Source organism: Corvus kubaryi, unplaced genomic scaffold (genome assembly GCF_017639235.1).
Source record: "Corvus kubaryi isolate FWS band 111438036 unplaced genomic scaffold, C.kubaryi_AGA036_p1.0 37383, whole genome shotgun sequence".
NCBI classification, from domain to species: domain Eukaryota; kingdom Metazoa; phylum Chordata; class Aves; order Passeriformes; family Corvidae; genus Corvus; species Corvus kubaryi.
Window position 1 is genome coordinate 3,362,819 of NW_024581125.1, and position 14,813 is coordinate 3,377,631.

Consider the following 14,813-nt stretch of genomic DNA (forward strand, 5'->3'; position numbering starts at 1 on the left):
ACAATTAGGTGAATTTGGCCTTGGGTGTCTCCCCTGACTTCATGGCTGCTGGTGAGCGATACTGAAATTGCCGGAGTTCTATCTGTTTTAATGGATTCAGCTTTAGTTATGAATCTCATGAAGAACAGCCAAAGCAAAGGACACTTTAATTTGTAGGTGTCCTGTGAGTTAACTTCGACTACAGCAGAAAAGGAAAGTGCAGTTTGCCTTGTTATTGGAAACACCGACATGTGAAGGGACATGAGGATGAGCCTCCAGTGCCTTCCAGATCCTCTCCAGTCTAATACTTGGAGGGAGAGTGGCAAAGGTCGTGACAGTGAAGTTTCTTGAGCAAATGTTATCCCTTAGAGCCAAAGCTGGGTCGAGAGCCAGTTCTTTGTTGCCTGGAGTTTGCTGTGAACCGAGCCATTGGGATTTTTGGGGTTCCATGTTGCCACTGACCCATTCTGATAGATATTCTGGCAAGGGCTGTAGTGATGTCTTTAGACAGAGGAGTGCCTTCTCTTAGGTAGGTGCTGGTGAGACACACTAACTTTGGCTCGGTGCAAGCTGAATGTGAACTGCTGGAAAGGAAAACGCGGATAGGCCAGTGACCCTTCCCTGGAAATGGCAGGATTGCTGGGATGAGTAGTGGAGGATGTGCAGATGTTACCATCAGCTCTCTTTTAATGAGTAATTTGAAAGAAATGCTTATATGGAGCAGCAACTTTCAGCTCTTTTCACTAAGCTCTTAGCATTGGCTTGCAGAGATCACGGCTGTTTCTCTGTAACCACTGATAATTTGTGTTTTCCTCTTGACTTTTCAACTTCATTTCAGTTAAGAATTCCATTACACAGCGTAAGGGCATTGTGTGACACAGACGTTTCCTTTTTTTGGAAAGCTTACAGCCTAAATGCACAAGAGAGGGGAAGAAGGCTGGCAGTTTTATGAAGGCAAAGGAAAATCTACTAAATCCTCGCTTGGGGACCAGCGAAGCAGAGAGATGAACTACTGGGCTGGTGGAAGGGGAACAGAGTCTCTAAAGGAGGAGGAAAGAGAAGAGCTGAGCTTGGCTGTTTTAGTGTACAAAACAAAAGCTTAAATGGTCTTCTAATTGCTGCCAATACCTGGGAGTAGTTTGAGCTAAAGGGTAGTGTCAGCACACATGTAAATGCCAAGTAAAATAAACCCCCTTGGCTTTTGAGAAGGCTTGGGCAGGTGACAGTTCCCTTCTTTCTCAAGCTCTGGTTCAACAGAAGCCAAAGCCCAGAGCTCTTGCAGTGTCAGGTCTTTAACATTCACACCACCAAATGTAATTAAGCTCTGTGAGGGCTGCACCCTGGGTAGAATTTATCTCTTGGTTTGTAATGCTTTAATTTAGTATCAAATATTCATGGACTGGCAGGGTCAAGTAGGGATAGAAAAGTAGTGTAACAGGCATAGGCAAAGTAGAATGCTAAAGAATTCAGCTGAAAGGTCAGTCATCCATGGAAACCCATTAGGAAAAATACTGTAAATAACTTCCCGCATCTGTGAGTCTCAGAGCTAAACATGAGCCACTCCTGCCCCAACCCGTGGGATGTCCAGAGCATGGGGTGTGCCAGATCACACACAGAATTCTAAGCAGAATTATATAGTTACATATCCAAACTCTTCCAAATATTGAAGCATGTTCGGTGTGCTCTGCACTGAACAAGTCTGTTGCATCTCATGGGTTTAAGGGACAGAAAAGGCTGGGTTTGAGACATCTTGTAAATATCTATGAAGGATTTTTCTAAGACCAAATGATTTTTTTGGGCATACTCTGCCTGTTTAAGGACATGGTTCGAAGCCTGTAAAATGATGCTTATTGACTTCAAAAGATCAGGATCTACACTGTCCAATTTAATATTCACAAAACCAATTTATTCAACAAATGAAATTACGGAATTGAGAAAAACTAATTGATTTATTCATTCAGGAAGATGTTTATGGGGCCTGAAAGGTGTGTTTGGTGCATCTGGTAGGGGGTTCTCAGGTTGGGAAGATTGGGTTGGGAGGAAGGGCAAACACCTTAGCCCATGGGACCATGCAGGGAAGTAACTGAAATTCAGAGCAGCTGGGAATAAATAATGAACTGGTCAAAGTCCAAGTGTCTCTTTTGTCTGGCACCAGGTGAGAAAAGAGGGAGGAGAAAAATAATGGGTGAGCAGGCCATGGAGCAATGTGGAAAGGGGAGCTGCAACATCTGGAAGTGTGTGGGACTTTAGGAAGTGTAGGGACTCTGGTGGGGTTCAGTCTGGACTGGGCGTAGACGGACGGTGATGACGAGGACAGACGGTGACGAGAGATCTCTATAGGCAGATCTTGGAACATGCGGTTTATTGCAAAGGGCGTGAGTACAGGGGCACTGCTTAGAGCTGCCAGCCGCAGCTCGGAGCAGGCCCAGGAGAGCAAGAGAGTAAGCGGGTAAGAGAGAGAGAGAGCGAGAGGAATGAGAGTGAAGAAGAAGTGATGAGAATAGAATGGAATGGTGAAGTCCTGGTTACAATACAATAAATCATCTTCTGTACTGAATATTCTAATTGTCACTAACCAATCTAATACAAGATACAAATCCTATAGCATTTACATACAGCCTATAAGAGTTCTTATATTACCATAGAGTGTTACATCTTAACTTCTAAAAACTACTCTTTGGACCCCTTCTGCTGAGCTAGTAGGGTCTGCTCTGACCCTTGGACCTGCCTGCAAGCAGAGGGTATTGTTCAATCAAGAGGGGATTACCTTCAGTTGGCCATACCATTGTTTTCTAGTTGTTCAGTAACTAAGACTTGGTATTTCGAAAGTGGCTTTCATTTCGATGTCGCCTGTAGTTTTCATATTCCCAAAATCTTTTGTCAGGCAATCATATTTATAAGGCTTTCCTGTTTCATCTTCCCCAACAAGGAAGTGTGTGGACACAGGAAGCTGGTGCTGAGTACACAGGCTGGATGCTCCCTCTCCAGCAGTAAAATACCCATGGCCTGCTGTCTTCTGTTTTCCCAGTTGCCTCTCAAAAGCACTGGTTGCTGCAAGTAGAAGAGAATTGAGTAGAAAGAAAAGTCATTTCGAGCCAGAAATGCCTGCAACCTAAACCTGGTCCTGTAGCTGCCAATTGAGCTTTCAAGCCAGGCTGGGTGCTGGGAGAATGAGAACTGAGAAAAACCTATCACTTGAGCCAGGACTTCCCCCTTATCTCACAGCAGCATGCAGTGAGGAAACTACCTAAGGACTACATTTTTAGACACCCAAATAATCCAAAGAGAAGAAATTCTGCAGGAATACAGCACACAAACACACTTTTTAAAAGCATATATTTGTATCTGTAAATGTGTAAAAAGCCATATATAGCTAAACTCACACACCTATGTCGTGCAGAGGTTCTGAAATTTCTGCAAACTCCACAGACTCCAAACTTAATTCTGCAAAATCCTCAGGCACTTTTTAGAGTTAAATTAATACTGATGTAATTAAAATGGTAATACTATTTGTTAAAAAAAGAGTATTTAAATAATTCATTTTCCTATTGGTTCTGTGGAGTGTGCTTAGGTTTAGCAATTATATGCTAAGTAAAAACAGCCTCTCCTGTAATGATTTCATGATAATCTGACCTTTGATGGCCCTGGCTCACAGCAGCTGGCACTTTCTGCAGAGTTTACAGACTGTAAAGTAATTAATATCAATGAAATACCACTGCTGGCCCTTTGATGTATTTGGGTCTTTGAACACTCCCTTTTCTCTCTCTCGAGCATTTTTTTTTTCCTGATGTCCCTGACTCTTGGGAGTCTGGCCACTGGACTGCTCCTGATGAAGGACACATCTCAGCTGAGGGGTACACTGGTGAGCACCCTCTCTTTAGGGGTTCAGAAGACTTAATTGACAATATGCCAGGCTTAATTTGATTTAATATTAAGCACAATAATAGCTCTTGAAAAGCTGTCTTTCAGGGAAAGGTAATAAGGGTATTATTAAAAACAGGTGAGGAGAGATGCCCTGGGTTTAGCTTCCCGCATTATTTCATCACTGTCAGTCAGCTCAGAACTCCCTTGAGATTATTCCAGTGTAGTTAATAACATTGTTTCTGTGATGACTTTAATGACTGAGCCTTTCTTCCATCCTTAGCTACGACAATAACCACTCTGCTTTTTTTCCTTCAACAAGCTATTGTGTGGGGTTCAGCACATTAAGGAACATTTTTAAATATAGAGGTTTCCTCTAATTAAGTTACTGGCAAAAGATTGCTTGTCCAATCATTTGCTGGTGATGAGTACTGAAAGAAATTACATCTTGTACAGAGTATTACACTTTTCCTGCCATGCTTCCCCTAAAAAAAGAACAAAATGATGTAAAAATAAGCAGTAAGATTGCAAACTCAGGCACTCAGAAATTAGATAGAGCCAGAATGATGGGTGTCTGGATCTGTCCTTCCCCACTCCTGACCATGAACTTTTCCTCTTTCTTCTCTTCTCTCTTGCCCCACACCCCATTATTTCCTTTCATAAAATCACCTTTTCTCCACAAGTCTTAATTTTTAACATTTTTAGAATTTTTATGTCAAGGCCAAACATCATCTTCTGCTCTCGTGTCTGGAAAAGAGAGAAATAATTTTCTCTACAACTTTTCCAGCACCTCCCTCCATAAATTCCCCTGTAATTCAAAAAAAGATGTTTGTGCACCTTGAGGGAGCCACCGTTTGTTCATTGGTGCAATAATTGCATGTAGGAATAATGGTGTATTTAAGGTGTCTGGCCATTCTGGACATGATTTAAAAAGTTCCTGTTTCCTATAAGATTGTATATCTGATTGGTTCAGAAAATGCAATGAGTGGGAGAGGTTTTTAGCATGCCCCCTTGAAGAAAAGTGGTAGAATTAATGCAGAGAAAAATCTTATTTTAGGGTTAGTGCAGTCACCCCAGATTAAAGGTTGTTTCCCTGCTTGGTGGCACTCTGCATAACCTCAAAAAGTGGAGTTTACACGTGTTTCTTAAAGTATACCTCTGGATTTGAAAATCAGATCATTTACTAATTGCTCACATCTTATAAATTATGGATCTATCCTTGAAGGAGATTTTAACAATCTATTAAAGCCTGAATAACAGAGTTATTCTCCATCTTCCAGATAAACAAAACAAAACCACAACTTTAAAAACAAGAAGCCTCTTCACTTTTTATCTAAATGGAAATAAACCTAATCAAAAGCCAGCGATTAATGAATCTCTTCAGGGTTTCTATTCTTGAAAAGATTAGAGTTAAACAGACTGAAATAGTTTCAATAGGTAGGTGTGATGTTGAGTTCAGATGTTGTATTTATATATGCTCAGCTAGAAATAAGAGTTGTTAAAATCCAGTATCTGGATGAAGATTATCTTCTTCAATGAAACCAGACAAACAGTTAACAACTCCAATATTCATTAATTTCTGTGTGCAAAAATGTCCTAGAGCTCCAATAAAATCAGTCCCTCCCAGGAAATGCTTTTAAAATACTCATTAAATGTGGATGTTGCACATATGAAACAAACTGAAAGTGTGTTTTTAGGAAACTATTTTCTTGGGAAAGGAAAGCAAAGCTCTCCAAAAATAAGCAAACTGCTTTTCTAGGATTGGACAGCCAGCTATTTGCTTCTTGCAAAAACGCAGACTGAGAATGTTGAGCTGAAATTTGGCAAGGTTAACACATTTTCACTATGTGTAGTCAGTTCCTGTGTCCAGAAATAGAAACACCCTTTTGCTTTCAGGAGTGGCACGGCACCTTCACCTGCAGTTTAAATAGAAAAAATAGAAAAGGCCTGTTGTTCAGCTCCACCTCTGTACCAGATCTCTGGGATGTTTAATTCATTCTGCATCATTCCAAAGAGTAGGAATAACGACAACCAAGGGCTCCCGTTGCTTCCACAGTAGAGACTGAAGAAATGTTAATAAATGCACTCGATTTATTTGTCTAACTGTAGATTTTCTGTAATTCATACCAACTAGCCTGGCTGTGTAGTAGGAAAAAAGCAATCACAATGTATCTGTCACTCACCATGTATCAAATGAACAAATAAAGGTCCCTTGTTCCATTAAATGACCACGGAACATTCCTAGGATCTTCACAGGCACCTTGCTTACCATGGTGTGCAATTCTGGACACCGTTAGAGCCTGCACTGCATTTCTTATGGGTACTCTTCCATCTGACTTCTGATCAGACACTTGACCTTTCAAACCCATCGTGGGGAAGGCATCCTTCTTCTCCTCTGCTTTTTGTTCCCTGTGTATTTTGTTCCTCTTCATCCACGTGCTGTCTCAGGTTGTGTGTAAGCTGGAGAAGCCAACAGTGCTTCTGAGCTGTGAGAGACTGTGAGCATCTATCGTGCTCCTCCTCCTTTTCCTCCATTTTCTTCCCTTGGGAAGACTTGGGAACAGATCCATAGCTCCCTGTGGTGCTCCAACCAGTCTCATGAGCCAGAAGACCAAGTAAGGAGCCTGCCAAGACTTAGTTCAGCTTAGACACGAGCAAAAATGTGAGGGGGATTTATCACAAATAGGGACAGTGAAGAATTGAATGCTCTTTTCTCTTTTGGTACAGCACGCCTTGTTCTGCCAAAATAAATACACCACCTTGGTTCAGCCCACTGACATCTCAGGATGCCTGTGGCAGTGCAGCCAGTGTAAATGTGACCATGAAGGTTTGACAAGACAGCCCTCACGTTGGCTTTCCCACTGAAAGTGTCCCGAGACCCTCCAATGCACTCAGCGTCTCATGAGCTGTGGCTCTCTGAGGGAAATTGATAAGAAAGGATGTCTTTGCACATGGTTATTACTTTCCTAAAATCCTTCCAGAGTGTTGATATTATTTAGTTTATGAAGTAGCAGTTTGTGCAATTTTATGTTGCCTGGAAAGAAACTAAGATTTACTCGATTGAAGCTCCCGAAAGCAGAGAAAGCAAAAGGCATCAATCTGTGCTGTTGGAAATTCTGTAACTGGGCAGCTATAAGCTGATGTGCTTTGAGCGTCTGCAAAATGCAGCTACTACTGAGCGGCCTGAGTGGTAAAGCATTTTGTAACAGCATAATGCTCTCATTGTAGTCTTTGCAATCTCATTTAGGACTAAGCTTTCCCTTGGGAGATGATACAATAAACTCTCCTGGAAACCACGCTGCAAATACATTGAAGGCCAATCAGGTATTACAGTGTAATGTCAAAAGTCTTACTGACTGGCTAAACATTTATCTTCCACAGCATTCCTCAGGACAGACAGATGTTAGTTGTGGAGATGGGGTTGTTACAGAGTGCAGACTTTGTCTAGGTCATAATGTTGCTCAGCATAAATAGCTTAGGATTTATTGTGTGCTCTCAGCCAGCCTGGGCACCTCAAAGTTCTAAGCAGACACTTCTAGGACACTTCTAAGCAGATAACAGAGGAATTATGTTTTAGACTGGAAACAATTAGGAAAACTCGCAGATAGTGATGTAAGCCTGCTCAGTTTCTCTGTTCAGATGATATTTTTAACTGAAAAGTGGGCAGAGACACATGGGGTAAGCTGACACCTGAGCTTAAGTCAAAGAACTATTAAGCAGGCAGAATACTTGGGTACATCATTAGAAACTGTATTTCAAATTTTGAAAGCAAAAGGGTTGGATGTTTTGGTCCTGTTGTTTGCCTATTTCTACTTAATGTTCCCATTCCCACATTATTTTATTATTTTATTATTTTATTATTTTATTATTTTATTATTATTTTGGTTTTCAAGTCCAAGATTGTTTTCTCATCAGTTCTTTAAACATTAGTCAAGATACACATTTCAAAGGCTCCCTGTGTTTTTGTACGTCACCTTTCTTTCCAAATGCCAGGTTTGGATATTGTCCTGCAGTTTAAAGGTTTCTAGACTGGTATTTGTTTTTCTTCCAAGACCTCCCTAGACCCTCCTGTAATGTATACTAGCTCAGACACAGCCAAATTTGCCTCATATAAGCAACAGTGTGTTTCCTACATGAAGCTCAGTAAATAAATGACTGCACAGCTAATCCTCCTGTTTTAAGGTATGAAAAGTCCCACTCTTGGAATAATGCAATGTAAAGACCAGCCATTCAGAAAACAGAGCTTTAGTTCAACAACTCCCGAGGTGGGTTCTGTACATTATGTAGCAAAATCCTTACAAATTTCCAGTGGCCTTAACAAAAGATGCATCTGACTGACTGCTGCTTTAGAGTTGGGGCAATCGAGTGCTGTGTTCAGTTCACTGATCTGCTGCTCAGGATGTTTTGTAAGCACATTACCAAAGAGGACCAGATGTCTGTGAGGAAAAGAGTATGAGTTAAAGTTCCTACCAGCTGTCATAAATAACTGAATCACAGTCGATTCTGCAGCACGCAGCAGTGCAGGGCTCCTCAGGTATAGCTCTTAACAAAATTAAATCCAAGCCTTTCCTTTGCCTTTAATACACCTTAATGTAAATTGAAAGACTACCAGAAGCTCCTCTTTCTTTATTAACCAATTTGAATAAAAACTGCAACTTTAGTGCTTTAGACAGCAATCTTTCTGCAGCTGCCAAGGCAGCTCTAGTTAGGATACACTGCTTGCTTCTGACCAGGCACTAGAAAATGTTTTCTAAAAGCTATGTTCTGGTATTGATCAGTGTGCTCAAACTTAAGGGGTTTTTACTGAAGCTTGTACAGACTACCTGGAGGTAGGTGCTCAGGAGGGCTTAACATCACAATTTCACAAGTGTTGATGTAATTAAAGGATGCACAGCGTGGAAGGAGACAAGACATGAGCTTGTGGTGGGACAGAATTCCTCACGTGCATGCCACGTGAGCTCTGACATAGTCTCTAAATGGGTGGTCCTCCCAGACAGGAGAAATGTCAGTGTGTGCCACATATTTCTCATGGTATGGATGGGGTTTTGAGAGAAGCTGGCAAAGGCTGGATCCCGTACATACCTGAACTGCTTTGAACATCTCAGTTTCTCGTGTCATTAGAAATTCATAACCCTCAATGAGCAATGCATGGAACAGCAAATTGAGCTCCATAAATTGCTATTTCCACATTTTGGCTGTTATTGTTTCTCCCAGAGTTAGAACTGCAAGTGATGTAGCTGCTTAGAGACTACTTAATGGTTATTCAGTAAATATTAATTTTTTAATTGTGACAGTGACAGGTGTGTTGCATTGCATGGGTAAAAATGTATGAATAAAAATGAAAATTAATTGATGGTTACCAGCACGTTCACAAACATGCCCAACTGAATTTGTGAACTGATTTGAAGTTAGACAGGTGTTGACTTTGCTGTATTGTGGGGGCTTTTTTTTCTGATAATAAAAATTTGTTTCATCAAAATTTGGCCAGCTGGATGTTGGGCAGTTCTCACCAGATACAAATGCATACTTTTTAATTGGTAAAAAAGAAAAATGTGAGATACTCTGTTCAAGTCCATTTGAGTTGTGAAAAGTGCTTCCTTTTTTTCATGTCTGTGAATTAAACACACTTGTTCTTCAGGTGATCCTCCCCTTCTGCACTTGTGTTTATTGGTGCTTTCAAGTGAGATTGAAGTAGATCAAAATGTTCTTGGCTTTTATGGAAAAGGGGAAAACCACCCAAAACAGAATTAATTGTCAGTGGTTGCACAAGTGTGAGCTGACTGCTGTGGCAGGTTTTTGTCTCTGACTCTGTGCTGGGGACATGTGTCTGGTCAGCTGAGGCAGCAGGGGCTCTACCAGATCAGGTTCAGCGACTGGATAGATGTGTCTGCAGCTGAAATAAACCCCACAATAGAGTTCTCTTTGGTGCCTCTGCCACAGCCCAGCCTTCCTGATGGATGTTAAGAAGCCTTGGTAGTGTTTATGAGAAACATCAGCTTCCCTAATCGTTCATTGATCTGTTGTTCTGGGCGGAATGATGAAGTTTTCGCTGTTATTTTGCTTGGCTTCACTCAGATTCACTTGATTCGAACCAAAGAACGATTTAAGATGGCAGGGAACAATTTTACTCCCATTTGCTCCCAGCTGACAGGATAATTCTGGTTTTGCTGTTCGGAGCTTCAAGTACTTCATCTGTGCTCAGCTAATATTAGTTGCAATTAAGGGAATGGGCTGTCTAGAGCTCGTTTTTACCGTTCATCATCTGAAAAAGAACCTCCGAAAAGAACCCTTTTGCTTTTGGTGTCATTGTGAGTTTCTTCGCCATCCTCTGCAGGGCTGCCCATCTTGGGGTGGCCCCCTGGGGAGGGCAGCACCTCCACTTGCTTTGTTCTTATCTCAGGGTAGCTATTTTTAGCAACCAAACACTTGGCTGTGTTGAGGCTCATAGAGTCTGTTAGGAGACTGGTTTATAGACCGACATGGCTGTTCCTGGGGTGCCGGACACTGCTGGACACAGAGACAGCAAACTGCGGAGTACAGGTGCTCATCTCCTGTCTGAAAATGGAAATAAAGAGCTTTTTTCCTGGTAAATATATCAGAACCCTGTGTTTTGGTGTGTTTTTAAGCAGCTCATGAGGCATTGGATATGTCAAGGATTAATACTTTTTCCTCCCGGCACTCCTTTTGTTTCTGCAGGAAGCTTGTCCTTATCCAGGGGCTGATGCTTGACAGGCTCAGTTTCCTTTTTGTCTTTCCTGAGGGACAGACTCACGGGAAATGTGTTTTTGCAAGTACCTATAACCCTAGCAGGAGAATCAGGCTGGGAGATGCACCTTCTTGGAAACACAGATGGAAGCTGGAAAGCAGCTCAGATAGAGCATGAGGATACCTGAGTCCAGGATACCTGCCCAGGAAAGCATCCAGCCTTGAATTCAAAGGATGAGAGGTTCAAATCACACCTGACCTTGGCACGAGGTGCAGGGGAGGAGATCTGGCTGCCTGGTCCCATCTGGCATGAGGATTTGTGAGTCAGTATAGAAGCCAACAGGCATCTTTGCAGTGACTCCAGCAGGACTGGGAGTGAGCTCCAAGTGGGCAGGTGTCCATTTTCAGTGAGAATTATGTTAAAACTTGCAGTGCCTGCCAAAGTGACAGTGTTGGCCAGGAGTGACCAAAACTTGAGATGCCTTCTGCATTCCCAGTACACTTTTTCAAGATGGACCAGACACAAAACACCCTGAAAACCAGAAACCAGTCAGAAACCATCCTGCAAAGCAGGTTATTGTTCTGCATTTTTCATTCCTATTTTCATTCCTATGAATTTAAACCCATAATGAAACCCTGACTTAATGTAACAGACTACTAGATTTGGGTGGTCAGGTGGTTGTTTTGTAGGAAATTAGAAACCCTTTTGGTTTATTTCATAATTTTGTTTTGCAAGCATGAAGATGGCAGGGTTTCCAGCAAATAAATGTGTGTTGCAATATGGTGGAAGCCATGGGACTGCAAAGAACCTTCTGGTTTGTCAAAATACTTGCCATAATTTGTCATTTCGGTTGGTTAATCCAAACAAAGTGCAGAGCTTCTGAGGCAGTTCACAATTATCAGCAACAGAACTTTGTCATTCTCCCTAGTTATTTTTCTGGGGTTTTTTGGTGCTTTTTTGGCTTTTTTTTCAAGTTTGGAATGAAGATTTGCTGCTGTGTGTGTGTGTATGATTTCAGTTCTGTGCTGAATTGCAGCTCTTTCAGGTGGAATTGCTGTTTGGCAGTAAGACATACCCTAAAAATAGAAAATATGGTTGTAAGTGATAGCAATTGGCAGGGAGGACCTGTTCAGATGCAATTTTGGGACTGCTTTTAATTTTTTCCACTCTATTCCAAGTTAAACATCCATTTAAATTAATTAGAGCAATCACAGTATCCCTAGAATATCAGTGGAGAAATTAGAGCCCTGAGTGTAATTTAAGTATTTCCTGAATTCTGAGGAGACACTAGAAAAGCCAGCTTAAAGAAATTTTTGCATATGATGAAAAGCAAATTCCTGACCAAACAGGCTAAGCTGAAATGTCTGAAGGCAAAGAGCTATCATGAAAGTGCTGGAAAGCTTCTGATTATAATGGAATCAGTGTCCCAGGGTATAAGGCAGCTCTACATTTAATACTGAGCTGCTGAACCGTACTTCTCAACCTACCTCCACTCACTGGGTTTTCACCAGAGTCCTGTCAGGACACTGGGCTTTGTTTAGATGCCAGGCAAGTCTGGAAATGGCTCCACAGCTTTTTCAGCAGCTTCAGCTGAGTACAAATGTTTGACTTCAGGAGGACAGCTAGTACCTAGATTTTGTGGCCTAGAAATCATTCCTTATGTACACTGCCATGTGTTAATAACCTTGCAGGCTTTTATAAGCCTAATTAAAAGGCTCGTGCACACTTAAATGTGAAATCACGTCAAAGCGCTGAACCAGCAAAGCAAGATCCTGTCCTTGGTGCTGCAAATCCATTGTTGCCTTTCTTTATTAATGATACAGACACGACACATTGGATTCTCTGCCTGCTGTTGCTTGTCGGGTTGTTTTTATTACATTATCGACTGGAGTCCCCGTCATGTTGGTTATAGTCTGGGCACATTACTCTGAGCAGAATTTTTCTTTCAGTGTTTTGTTTAAGGTATTGACTTTGCCAAAGGGAAGGAAAAAGTGCGCGCAGCCACTTAAGCACACAAGTAGTGGTATCAATTTCTGTCCATTAAATATGCACACGCACTCAAACACACGCCTGTACAGGGGTTGTTGCAGGCATCAGGTTAGGTGAGCTTTGAGAAACAGACTCAAGAGACCCTCTCCAACATGGAGATCCTGTTTCCAGGATCTGGCCAGGAGCATCCTTCAGCCTGTGTCAAGTCCTGCTGAGGATGGTGGGGTCGCTGTGAGTGTTGAAATGACATTTTTCACAGGCATTTGCGTATTTCTAGGCCATTCCTTTCAATTCCTTAGAATGAACTTTATTTTCTAAGGGAGCATATTTCTCTGGTTTTGGGTGTTCAGTACTTTTTTTTCCTAACAACATCTTAGTTCTGTTAATCTTTTGGACTTTGAAAAACTTTTTCTAGTTATTGGGTTTTGGCTTTTTTTTTTTTCCCTTTCCAGCCCAGGCAATCAATTCCTGAATATGAGCAGGAGGGTTATTGAGCAGTTCATCTAAAGCCAATGAAGATTTCAGCCAACTCAAAGCTGCAGCAATCATTTTACTAAAAGTTTGGATAGCAGTTCTGATCGAAGACCTGGATATATGGGCATGGATGGTTCCAGCACTTCCAGATGAAACTCTGAGATGAATCTTTGCAAATGTTCAGTGATCAGTTCCATTTGAAAGTACACAAAATGAGTGTTAGTACATACATGCGTTGTCTTTATTTCCTCTTCCAAACTGGCCCCGCGTCTCCCATCTGTTCCTGTTTGATGGTGAGCTCTTCCAGAGGTGTTTTCCATGTTGTGTCCCTTCAGTCCCACCCTGAAATACGCTGTACAACACACAGTTACTTGCAGACAGACAGTCTCATCTGAACTGTGGCATTGCCCCAGTGGATTCTGTTCATGTACTGCAGAGGCCCTTGACCTGCTCTCTGCTTTGAGTCGGGCAAAGTCATCCCTTTGTGAATCCTTAGTACCTTACAGTGAATTTCTGTTTGAGTTTCAATAAACTGATAAAAATGGCTACCTCTTTGTTTTTTACCTTTTAAACAACTATTTCTAGTAAACTCACTAAAATTAAAACAGGAATGGGCTTGAAATCATTAAGTTGAAACAGAATTTGTTTTCCAAAGGTGGTTTGGTTTTTTTGTCTTGGGTAGCGGCATCTTGTCCTACAGCATCCACTGTCTGGAAGACTCAGGACCATTAAAAATGGACCATATCTGATGTGTTTGTTTAATTTCTGCCTTCCAGTCTATCCGAGAAGTCACGGGCTATGTGTTGGTGGCTTTAAACCAGTTTGAATACCTGCCCCTGGAGAACCTGCGCATCGTTCGTGGGACCAAGCTCTATGAGGAGCGATATGCTCTGGCCATTTTCCTTAACTACAGGAAGGATGGGAACTTTGGACTCAGGGAACTTGGGCTGAGGAACCTGACGGGTAAGTGAAACTTGGAAATGTGGTGGATTAGTTGCAAGAAAACAAATGAGCTTGTTGAGTATTTCCCCACTGCCCTCAGACACTTGCATTGTGCAGGAGACTGGGGTACCACAAGAGCCTGGCAGTTGTGTGTTCTCTGAGGTGTTTGTTGGTACATCATTATGGTTTTGGTTCACAAAAGTGCCTCTCCATAATGATCAAGGACTGCCCATGAGAGTCATGGCAAGAGCGTATTTGAAACAAAAATAGTTGTTGAAAGGATATGTGAACTTTCTTCTGTGTGTTGATATCGTGAGCATGTTGGTTTCCTTGTGATCCTTGATTATTTCATGTGTGTTTCTTCAGGTGCTGGGTATTTTCTGCCAAGTTACCTTAGCTTTAGCATCCCTGTGCCTCTGTATCTTTGGTTTATTTAATTTTAGAAATCCCTTTTCTAAGCAAAAATAGTTCATTACATATAGTGAGAAAGGTGCTTTTTTATTTGAGCCAAAAATGTAAGCAAAGTCCACAGCCTTATGTTTACCTGTAAATTCAGGGCTGGATCATGCTGTGGTATAGATCAACAATTCATTTCCTCCATCTGAGGATCCAGTCAGTGGTTTGGGAGATTAAAACTTGCTAAATATCAATGGACTGTAACTTAATAAATAGCAGGCAGTGGCTCTTTTTAGGGAGTTCACTGGAAGTATTTTATTTATACCTGGTTCCTCATCAACTATGATAATTTCTACCCTAAATGTTGGTAATTTTGATGTGGCCTTGTATCTGCTAGTGGCTGAAAGCTGACTGAAAATCACTGACCTGAGCTGGCTGTAGATGTTGAACCTCAGTATGGAGAGGT

At 41.6% G+C, this 14,813-nt stretch overlaps 1 protein-coding gene across 1 annotated transcript in view; it reads left to right on the forward strand.

Moving 5' to 3' along the window:
- The window catches only part of ERBB4 (erb-b2 receptor tyrosine kinase 4), a 314,498-nt gene that overhangs the window by 25,280 nt on the left and 274,405 nt on the right, over nucleotides 1-14,813 (forward strand). The window contains exon 2 of the mRNA XM_042035252.1: nucleotides 13,786-13,972. Within this exon, the coding sequence (XP_041891186.1) occupies nucleotides 13,786-13,972 (187 nt within the window). The remainder of the gene's footprint in view (nucleotides 1-13,785; nucleotides 13,973-14,813) is intronic.